We start from the raw sequence: 11,306 nt of genomic DNA, 5'->3' as shown, positions 1-11,306 counted from the left end.
ATGATTTTTTGGATAGGGATGTTAAGGATGGAATCACATAGGAAACTCAGTGACATATGAAGGTTTTTAAATGTTGAAGAAAAGTATGATATTCTTAGGGACTGTTTGAACACAGACATGAAGTTTAAATATGAAGACATGTTCAAAAATTATGAAAATAAAATAATGTTAAGCAGTATTTGAGTGGGATGAGGGTCTGAATTTGGCTTGGAGTTAGATTGTATGTGTGATTGATAAGTTTTTTGTTTTCACTGGTGCTTTTTTGATGTTGTTATTATTTACTTTTAAAATCCATAAATGAACATATAACCTATGATCCCATACTTCTTTTGAATTATATAAAATAAAATTAAGTTTCTTTTCTTTGCCAGGTATTTTCTGTCTTGCTTAGCTGTGCTTTAGGCAATGATATATTTTTCATAATACTGTAAACTCTTCGCCAATTACTAGAAGTATTCCTTTCATCTTACTTTTAATTCTTGGCTTTTAAAAATAACACATGCAATCAAGATATTTGTAAATGTGAGGGACAAAAGAAAAATATAGAGTGCCAAGAATAAAACGTTTAATGTGAATTATACATGAGAGGCTTGTAATTTGGTGAAAGTGATGTAGAAAACTTTTTAAGGATTGTATAGATTAAGGATGGCGCCTGTGTAGGAGAATAATAAAGTAGAATGGCAATAGAACTCCAGAACTGAAACACACAGGAAGTGCAGACCAAGATGATTCTATTCAGGACATTGACAAATGGTAACTATTTAGAGCATCACAATTTATAAGAGTAAATAAATAAGAAACCAACAAAAATATTTTGTAAGTATTATTTATTAGACCCCAGGTATTTAAACAGCTCACTCCCTAACTTTTACTGAGGACCCTGTTCAAATATCTCTTAAAGAAGCTTTACTGGACTATTCTATTTAAAGAGCAGAATATAAGTTTAGAATGGAATGGGATTCTAGAAAAGAGAGAAAAAAAAGGTCAACATTTAGAGAAATCAGCAGTTAATACATTTGAAATATTCTTACTGTCACCATAAATAAGTATATATTCTGCTTTAATCACAATCACTTAAAAGATTAGGTATTTTAATATGGGCTATAGAATTAGATACATTAATCATCATTTGAGATCACTATCTATGCCAGAATAAATTAGTACAGCAACCTTTTGGGGGGAAAAGGCAGTAAAATACAATTTGAAATAATCAGTGGTGTTATAGAGCTCTCTTTGCTTAGATCATTGATGACTAGTTCTTCCAATTTGAATAAAATGAATTCGTTGGATTCTTATTTATTCTTAACTGAATGCACACTTTACAGAGATACCCAAAGTGATTCATTAAATAATTTAAAATTACCTTTGTATTATATAGTGGCATGAGAAAGGAAATTAGGTGACAATTCATGGGAATATTTTGTATATATTGGCAAATCACAACATAGCACCATTCTAGCAAATATGAAGCATAAACGAACAGTTACATTTTACAGTGGGAGAAACTAAAGTGTATAGAGATTAATGGTTTACTGAAGACTATCTATATTGCTGTGGATATTAGTTGGAATAAAATAATATTTTTTGTCTTAGTTCTATAAACAAGTTATACTACAGTTTTTGCAAGAACGTATATGTAATTTTTGTCAGTGAAGTCAACGTTGTTGCTATTTTCTGCATTTAAGCCCTAAGACAGATATAAATATGTACATGTAAATAACTACAACAGAGAAAATAAGCATTTTGATAAAATATTTTATTAATAATAATAATATAATCATGGTTATAAAAATAACAACTTTATTAACTACAGAAAGTTTATAATACAAGTCATAACCACAGTGTTCCCTTTTTTGGGTAAGCATACAGCTATACCACTCAATAGGCAGCTTATTAATTTCCTATTTACATACAAGACAAACAGTCATAGCATCCACAGTATTTCATTTTCAGTTTCCTAAAGACAGAAACTTTCTGTGCAAATGGAAATGAACCTACTTAAAAGTTACACTGTCAAGATATATATGGTCCAAAAAATTTTAACTTTTTTTGCATTAGTAAATTCTTAGCTCCAACCTTAGTTGAATGTTGAAAGATAACTTCTTTTTGGACTTTATCATGACAAGTGATTTATTTTAAAATTATGTATTTTAAAAACAAAGGCCATGTACTTTTACCAAAATTAGTTTTATTTTTTAAACGAGTTTGCCTATATATATGGGATGTAATTAATTATAATAGTATTTTTTGAATCTCAATAAATCGATTTAAGGCTTTTTAGTATAAGAGCTTATTAAAATTCTTTACCTCATGATCTCTATATTGCAAAACCAGTATTTCTTTTAAAAAAAGTTTAAAAACAACAACGAAATGCCTGACAGCAATTTCCCACTTCTTGACAGTGTTCTTTTCAAGAGAATGTTGTGGCTATAACATTCACTTTGTACAGTACCATTGGTACCAACAAGAAATATTCACAGGAATAAGTGAAATACAATTTTGCTATCACATGCCATTATTGTTAATTTTCTTGCCTTCCAGTGTCTCACACTTCCCATAATTTGAAACACTTAGATAGCAAGCAAAAGCCTGTTAATACTAGAAATTGACTCAATAGATTTTACTGAGGACCTGCCCACAGCATATAGGTAAAAGTCATTACACATTTTACAATAAAATTAAAGAAGTATACAAAAGGATTATCATTCCTTCTGCACGGCAGAGGCATTATGAAAAATATTTTAGTTTTACACTTCAATTCCTGGTAGACATGAGAAAATGTCTACAATTATAACAGTACACAACCACTATTCAAACAGCCAAACCAAAAATCTCATTGAAACCTTCTGATTTAAAAGATCCTTTTGTCAATGACACAAAATAAAGTGGATTGTTGGATTTTTAAAAATGTTTAATACTTTATTCAGCAAAGAACACCTAGTAAATAGTATCTTCCACCAGCAAATAATGACATGACTCTACTCTGTTCTACCACCTAAAATAACATGGACCTCGTTCATCTAACTTTCATTGTCAATTCCACCCATGTCCCTCTATCACGAAAAGAGCCTCCCAAAGACAGAATTACTTTGTACAGTTTGTTTGATGATTTATTCGTGGTATTGTTTTTAGCCTTGAATAAAATGAAAAATACTAGGCTCAAAATGTCTAAATACTTAGCTGCATCTTGTGTCTAGCTAATCTTTATCTGTATTTCCAGGAAATTTAGAGGAATAGTCATAAAAGAAGTATTTTTAAAATGTGAGTATTTAAAAGTATGACAATTTTTATAAAAGTTTTACAAATATCATTAATATGCAACAATAAAATTTCACTGGTTCAGCCAGAAGAAACTATGAAATATACTTTATATTTTGGCAATATGCTCTTGAAATTTCTAGGTGTGCTTATTAAAATGGTGTATAAGGAAAAGAGAAATACAATCAGATAAGATGATAGAGACTAGCAACTAGTTGGATGTCTTTTTGCTTCCACTTTAAGTTTCTTGATGCCAGCGCATATCTTATTATGAAAAAAATTGTATAAGCATTTCTGGACTTGCTGCCCCATATTCTGTGGACTAAGCTCTTCATAAACTTAAAACCATTTTAGTCCAGATTGAACAGTATTCTAAAGAGCTGGTAGGGAATCGTTTGGGGACTTGGCCTTGATAAAAATCACTCAAGAAAACTAAGTCAGAGAAATGGGAATACTGGATTCATACCATTCAAAAATTATTTTTAAAGATGTTTTGTACAGGAAGATTCCTGCAAAAATTCAAAGCCTATCCTATTACTTTTTGTTATTCTATTTCTCAACAAATACATGATCTTTAGCTAAGCATGACAAATACAATGATAAATATGATAATTTGGCTGTTATACAGAAAACAAAATTTAAATGTCTGTTACATATGGCATTAGGAGTGAACTTTGTAAAATGAAATAAGAAAAAATAAACATATCTTGATAAAATACCTGATTCAACAGATTCCACTCTACTTCAAAAAAAAATAAACGAATACAGAGTTGAGACAAACTAGTTTCTTTCCTTTTACAAGTTGTCTTTTACTTCAAAAAAGCTTTATTAGGCTAAAATCTTCCAGGTTGAGAAAAGTATTTTTATTTTTTTCTCCAATATATACTTTCATGCATGACTTGATGAAGGGTATAAAACTTTGGAGACATGGAAATTTTCCTCTTAAATTTTTTAAAATTTAAAGGCAGTGAGCTAGAAGCCAATCACAGCAGCAAGTCTTAGAATTAACCTATTTAAATACATTTTTAATGACCAAAACACTTTTAAACTTCTTCAGTTAGATACCGATCTGAGCACTTAAGAAATGCTTTAGGAAAATAGATCTATAAATATCTTGTGTAAATAAGTGGCCTTAAGTTTGGGGGAAAGAAATTACACAAATAGAACTATTACCCTCTTTCCTTTAAGAATTAGAAACTACATGAAATAACTAGGATAATGAATACATGTAAACACCTAGATTAGGTGTTATTTAACCCTGGGTGATGGCCACACCTGAAATGCCAACCAAAGAAGATCATTTGCAGATTATATATGGAGAATTAGCTAGTCATTTTGATCTTGCATCATTTTTTAATATTTCTACTGGTCTTCAGAGATTTCTGTTTTTCTGAGGTAAAACTATAGGTACATACTTCTAAAATATTTAGGGGTTACATTAGGTACAACATAATTTAAACTGTAGTGCATGCACATGTGTACCTAGGCATGTGTACATGGGTATGTGGTTTTGTAAAAAGTGTGTTTGTGTACCAGTATTGCAGGATACATGGTGAAGAGAAATGAATGAACTATAACTATAGCATATGAAATGTAATATAATTTAATACAGGGCTACAATTTAGGGACACAAGGTATAAATTGTTTTGGTGAGGTTAAAATAACATTTAATTTATGGTTTACTCATTATTAAGAAACCAACATCAGAAAGCAGCTTAGACAGATTAATTGATTTTTTTTCCCATGAAATCCTTATCATCCAGCAATTATACCTGTGTGTTTTTTTAATCCATTCAAGTATCTTCAGGAGATATGTTATTACACTTGCATGTACCTTAATTCACTTCAACATTGACAAAATAACACTGACAAACAAAACAACAGAAAACACCCATAAACATTAGTGAGAATTTCAACAAACATGACTCTCCAGTAGTTGTCTTAGGATTGTTGTAACTGACATTTTAAATTCCACATTCTCTGAAATCTTCATGTAAAAGACAGTTGTATTGGTGGGTGCTTCAGACACACTTACTTCAGCTATGACTGTGGTACCTTATATGTTAAAATAATTTTGTGTATCCATTTTGCATAATATGCTACTCGGACAAAAATACCAGGACGATTTGGAATGGCACATCCACGACCAGGAACAATGACACCAAGAACCATTCTCATTTTATGTTGCTCACAAACAAGTGGGCCACCATAATCCCCCTAGGAGTAGGACATACAAAAACAAAGTATTATTAGGAATTTTTTAAAAGTTCATTAACATAATCATATATAGATTTGCATCTCAGAGATATATACAGAAAAAGAGAATAACTGCAACTGAAATATGAAGATATAGAAATTAGTGTACTAGACCATTTGTTGACTTTCTACTGAATTAGCCAAGACTGAGATAAGTACAAAGTTTAAAGTGTTCTATTATGTGTAGTATTCTCCTAAAAATGACTTGCCTTTTCCAAAATAGTCAACCATCCTTTTAAGTGTGATTTGCCTTTGTTGGATGCAGACTAACATATAACCATTTGTACCTATTTAATAAGGTAGATTTGATATTTATTTTGATCTTCTTATGTTCAATATAGAAAATTTGGAACATGTAGAAAAATACAAGTAAAAAAGAAAATAATTTGTAATCATATAGTTTTAACAATTAAACTGCATTACATTTTCTCTTATTTCTAAAGCTTTTTTTTTTTTTTGCCTCTCCCAATCCTGCCCTAGATGATCTTAATAAGTTAAATAAAAAACTTGTTGTCAACAAAATAATTCTGTCAATTGAAATTGCTTTTCCAGGCAAGGAATATTCCTCCACTTACTGCTGGTATTAGTAGTTAATATAGTTATAGTTATATTTTATACCCTCCTTTCTGTAGTGTGTCCTGTGATTTCATGGCATTTCTTATATGGTAAGCCTGTTGCATCATCAGATAGAGAGAGATGAAAGATGAACAGATAGCTTTATTTGTGTTGTGTATATATACATACATATATTCATTTATGGTTTTATTTATATAAATATAATTATATAAAAATATATAAGTAAATATAAATAAACAATGCACATAGTGTTATATATAACAACTACAACTGTGCTGCACCACTTTCATGAACCATGTAGCCTCCTAAGAATGCAGTTGCTGGCTTTTGGTATCCTTATATGCAGAAGAGTGTTTGGAACTACCTTAATTTTCCCTCAACAGCGATGGGGGAAACCACTGCAAAATTAACTTAAGTGATTCAAATGGAAAGAAGAGAGCCATTGGCATTCTATGATGGGGAAAACCAAGTTAGGGGTAAAGTAGAATATCAAACAGTAAAGAAAAATAGTTTATTCCAAGAGACTACATAAACTATGCCAGTTGAGGAAAGAAAACTGATTTTTAAACAAATGTACTAGTGATTACTGACACAAACTCCTCAAAGTCATTCACTCTGGAGACTTTCACTAAATATGATGTTACTGCTATTATACAAACATTTGGGAGATATCTCCTTCAAATTTATTTCAGTGGCTAAATTACCTTGATTTAAATGTCGGTGACATATATATTTTTAAAAACATTCTGGAGGATAAATACATTTTTGAGAAGTGGCAGAATCTACTTGAGGTCAAGTCTTATCAATAAAGTTAAAAACAACATATATAGTATACAGATATGAATAATTCAAGCTGAAGAGGGAAGTGAAAAATATATAGGTGATAATCCAAATTAAAGGCTATTCTTCAAAAGCAGTTGTCAAATTGGTTTTAGTAATGACAATGATTAGATGATCTGTAAGGTTGGGTCTAGTTAGAAACTTCTGTGTTTTCCAGATGCTTATTGCTTTTTCTTTTTAAAGTATAGTCATTTCTTTCTCCTAGTAAATGTTCCCTTGTTATAATGAACAATGGTTTCATTGTTCATGATTTACTAGAAAGGCAACAAATTTGAAACTGTTTATAAACATATAATCTGTTTCTAACCATATCATTTTTAAGCAGTTCTAAAAACTCGGTAAACAGTAAACATTTTCTCTTCTTTTCAGAATAAAATCTCAGAGCAAGGTGTATAACACTTGCATTTCAATACATATTTATGTTCCATACTTACAGCATGCATTCTCCTACATATCGAAGGACATTTCACTATCACTGAACTCATTTCATCCTTTGCCACACACAGCATTCCACAATCCCACAGCCCTGAAGCTTGAAGAACATGTCTCTCACATTCAAAATCTAACTAAACTAACAGTTTAATAGCTTGTCTATGTAAAATAGGGATAGGAACATTGCCAAGCTGAAATAACAGTTGCTTAACAAATGAAATGTCCAAGCTCGTAAAGTCACAAACTTTGACCTTTAGCTTTTTAAACTAGAATCTGTTTAAACACATACACGGAGCGAGAGAGCAAAAGAGAGACCAGCTTACCCAAAAAGAGATTTAAAAGTTTAAAACCAGCCATCTCTGAATGATATAATTAGTGGAGTTCACTTCGAGATAATTTGGGAAGATGAGATAAATTTAGAAAAACATTAGAAAAATGCAAACTATTGATCTAACTGATTTGGATACTTCTCATTTGAATAGCTCTCCCTTGGAGTTCCGGCTCTACATACTTATTATTTTTTGAGTGACAAATGTCATCATAGTTTGCTGCTAATAAAACATTGATTATCTCACTGCTTAGCTAAAAGAAATGCAGAACATTACAGAGTTAATTTTCCCAATTCCTTTCTCCTAGAACAAGTTGGTATACAATATTTTTGATCTGAGACAAATAAACAGAAAAAACATGAAACACTAAGCTATTAATTACATACTCCTTATTAAAGAACTTCCTTTTTACCTCACATGGTCCTGATCCAATCTTTTCAGCCCCAGCACATATTTCAGACTCATTGAGAGTCACCTTCCCTCGATGATGCTGGCTGCATTTCTCATTTCCCATTATATAGAGATGTGCCACTCGTAATAGACCATCATAGTTGATCACTAGATTGATGCAAAAAACATACAACGTGAGAAAATTAAGAAACAAAGACAAATGTGTTCTTTTTAAAATAAAATAAATATGGCCTCATCTTTTGAAAACTAGCTTACGTCCAGTGTAGCCCCAGCCATAAACACTGCAACTGGTCTTTTCAGGAATTGTGCATCCATAATTAGGTAAATCAATTGTACTAACAAAATCATCCAGGACAGCAGGCCTGAAAACACAAAATACAATGGTAAGTACTCTCAATTGGATTCAACACAAAATTAACATATTAAATGTAGTGTTCATGTTTAATATGGCATTTACAGAGAATGAAGTCCTGTTTCTTAAAAAAAAAAAAGTGGGAATATCCAAATATAATGATGAAATTTGGAATAGGTAGTAAAGAAATGAGTCATGTATTTGCCAATATTTAAGAATAAATGGTCAATGCTATTTTTTAAAAGAATTATTTTACATTTGAAAGTTATCGAATAACTGCTAAGTTTCCATTTTAAAACAGACTGACCAGACTGTTGGCCCTATGTTAGTTATTCATTTTTTACAGTTTTGCAAATACCTCTCTCTATATACACACAGAGAGACCCATACACACGCATACATACATATACATACATATATATATATATAGCATGTAACATATATTTATAATGCATCTGTATGAGAGAGAAAGAACTGCCACACAGCTGAAGAAAATGCTCCAACAATTCTTGTCCAGATGAAAAATACAAAATCTTCTAAAGTAACTAACCTGGCAAGCTTCATTAAAACCAGATCTGATCCTTCAGGGCCATATACCAGCTGGGAAATATTGAGAACCTGTTTGCGTTTCTCATCTCCTCTTCCGTGGACATCATGAATTCCAAGCCAAGCTTCATAATCTTTCAAGTCTCTGTTTTGAAGGAAAAAAATTTAAATGTAAAACAGAGTAATTCCAAATTCTGTAGTATTATTCCTATCTATTGTTATTTTAGACTATTAAGGCAAATAACCTAAATTTAAAATTTGATTCAGAGTATAGTAAAGAACAACACATTTGTTATGGGAGATTCTGAATACTACAAACATACATAAGCAGAAAGAGGCTTTAAATTGCTGAGATTCTAAAGGACTATTTTAGAAACTTGCTTATGCTTGCTAGAGTAAGTCACTTGTGAAAAATGCTCAGGTAAAGCACTTTACATGAATTATAATTTTTTCTGCAAATTTTGCTTTGTTTATGTCAGCTGTGTATATATTTGGTTTGGTAACAGGGGTTGAAGTTTTCTACAAACAAAATCAAAGTGATCTTGCTGAGAAGCAGGAAGGAAGTTTACGAATGCTGCCTCTTTATCTTTTCCTTAGGCTAATTTTCACTGAAAATTTTGCCCAGGATGATCCTGAGGCTGACTCTACAGGAGAAAGAAGTAGTGAGGATTGAAAAAAGCCTATTGATAATTTAGAAAAAAAAAAGAATTATATCTAGAAATACAGGGTACAAGTAGAAAGTTGGGATATAAAACATTTACATAATTCTAGCAAAATTTTCCCCAACTGAGGGTAACACTAATTGTGAAAAGAGGTGAACTGAAGTAGTGTCTTGTAAATATCAGTGAAGTCAAAGTAAGTTTTATAAGTCAAATTCTAAAAATACAATAATTTGTTCACCCCATTTGTGAATCTCTGTAAAATGAGTACATATTATAACATTAAGAGCAAAGTGGAAGACATATACATTTTAAAGGCTCAAAATAATACTAGTTTTAAAAACACTTTACCGAGAAGGGAAACACTGTCGTGCAGTAAGAACCCAACTTTCCTTTATCAATGATCCTCCGCAGATATGTTTATTTCTGTGAAAAAGAGGAAAGAGAAACAAGTAACATCTGTGCAGAAAGAGTGACGGCCAATTAATGCAAAGCCTGTGGCTCCATTTGTTAAAAATAAATGCACTGCAGAGGAAAATATAGAAATTAACCCAACTGGAATAAAATGAGAAGTTCTTTTATCTGAAGGGTGATATTTGGTGATTGTAGCATTAGCTTTTTTTCATAATGTGACTACAAATTTATGAAATCAATTTTACTTTTGTGTAGTCTAAAGTTATTACACATCAATAGCCATCCCGAACACACACATTCGTGTGTATGTGCATCTATCCTTGTGAGGAACGTATGTGCTACAAATATAGGGTAATTATAATTTTTTTAAAATGTGAATCTATTTTAAATTCAGTGTTTGCTTATTAAAAATGCAAAGTTGAGTTCTTATTTGAACCCTGAAAACCATCTAGTGGTAGCAATTTTATTTGTGCACTATTTCCTCCTTCTACTACCATTATGTAGTTTTGATATATTAACTTAAAATGTAACTGAATCTGAATAAATTACTTTTTCCAGTATAAGATCAGGAATATAATATTTCATCTCTAAAGTAAAACAATTTTGCAAGGCAAATCATTTAGGAAATTGTAAAATATTTGTAGAGTATGATGAGTACTAGTACATTTTTTTGATGATATCCAAAATCTGTAAATCCATTTTTTTTGGCAGAGACATGGAAAAAGCACAACTTATCATAATTTACATTTCCAAAGAGTACAGATGTTCAGTGCTTCAGAGGGTAATACTAGAAGATTCCCAGACTGAGACCACAGTTATTTATGGCTTTTACCACACAGGAGGATAAGAATATATATTGACTTTTAATTTCTATCCTTCTCAGTATGAGTTTTGGAAGAATAACTAAGCAGCTGTTGTTGTTAAGAACTTGGATTTAAAAAGGAAAAAAACTAAAAATTTACAGTACTCTAATCTGATGGAAAAATAGCTTCACCTGCTTCTCCAACAATGGAGATGACCAAAGCAGTATCCTTGTGAATTCTCTTACTGGAAAAAATAACTTAGAAGTATTAATATATGTCTTCTTTTATCCTCTGGGGTTATAAGATAAGCAAAGAATCACCAATTAACTCAAATGTGGATTATTGAAAAATTTCTCCTTCCTTCCTTCCTTCTTTTTATTTATTTTTTTTTTTGAGACAGACTCTCGCTCAGTAGCTGGGATTACAGGCG

The 11,306-nt window shown here is 31.1% G+C and overlaps 1 protein-coding gene across 2 annotated transcripts in view; it reads right to left on the bottom strand.

Moving 5' to 3' along the window:
* Positions 1-1,741: 1,741 nt before the first annotated feature.
* HGF (hepatocyte growth factor) overlaps positions 1,742-11,306 on the bottom strand; it is a 71,665-nt gene continuing 62,100 nt past the window's right edge. The window contains exons 14-18 of one of the 2 annotated variants that reach the window (XM_032761219.2): positions 10,011-10,085; positions 9,005-9,145; positions 8,358-8,464; positions 8,104-8,249; positions 1,742-5,475 (exon numbers count right to left, since the gene is read on the bottom strand). In XM_032761219.2, the coding sequence (XP_032617110.1) occupies positions 5,299-5,475; positions 8,104-8,249; positions 8,358-8,464; positions 9,005-9,145; positions 10,011-10,085 (646 nt within the window). In that variant the 3' untranslated portion in view covers positions 1,742-5,298. The remainder of the gene's footprint in view (positions 5,476-8,103; positions 8,250-8,357; positions 8,465-9,004; positions 9,146-10,010; positions 10,086-11,306) is intronic. The other variant, XM_032761218.2, reaches the window with a different exon arrangement.

Source organism: Hylobates moloch, unplaced genomic scaffold (genome assembly GCF_009828535.3).
Source record: "Hylobates moloch isolate HMO894 unplaced genomic scaffold, HMol_V3 SCAFFOLD_1, whole genome shotgun sequence".
Classification (NCBI taxonomy): Eukaryota; Metazoa; Chordata; class Mammalia; order Primates; family Hylobatidae; genus Hylobates; species Hylobates moloch.
This window is presented reverse-complemented; position numbering and strand designations above follow the sequence as displayed.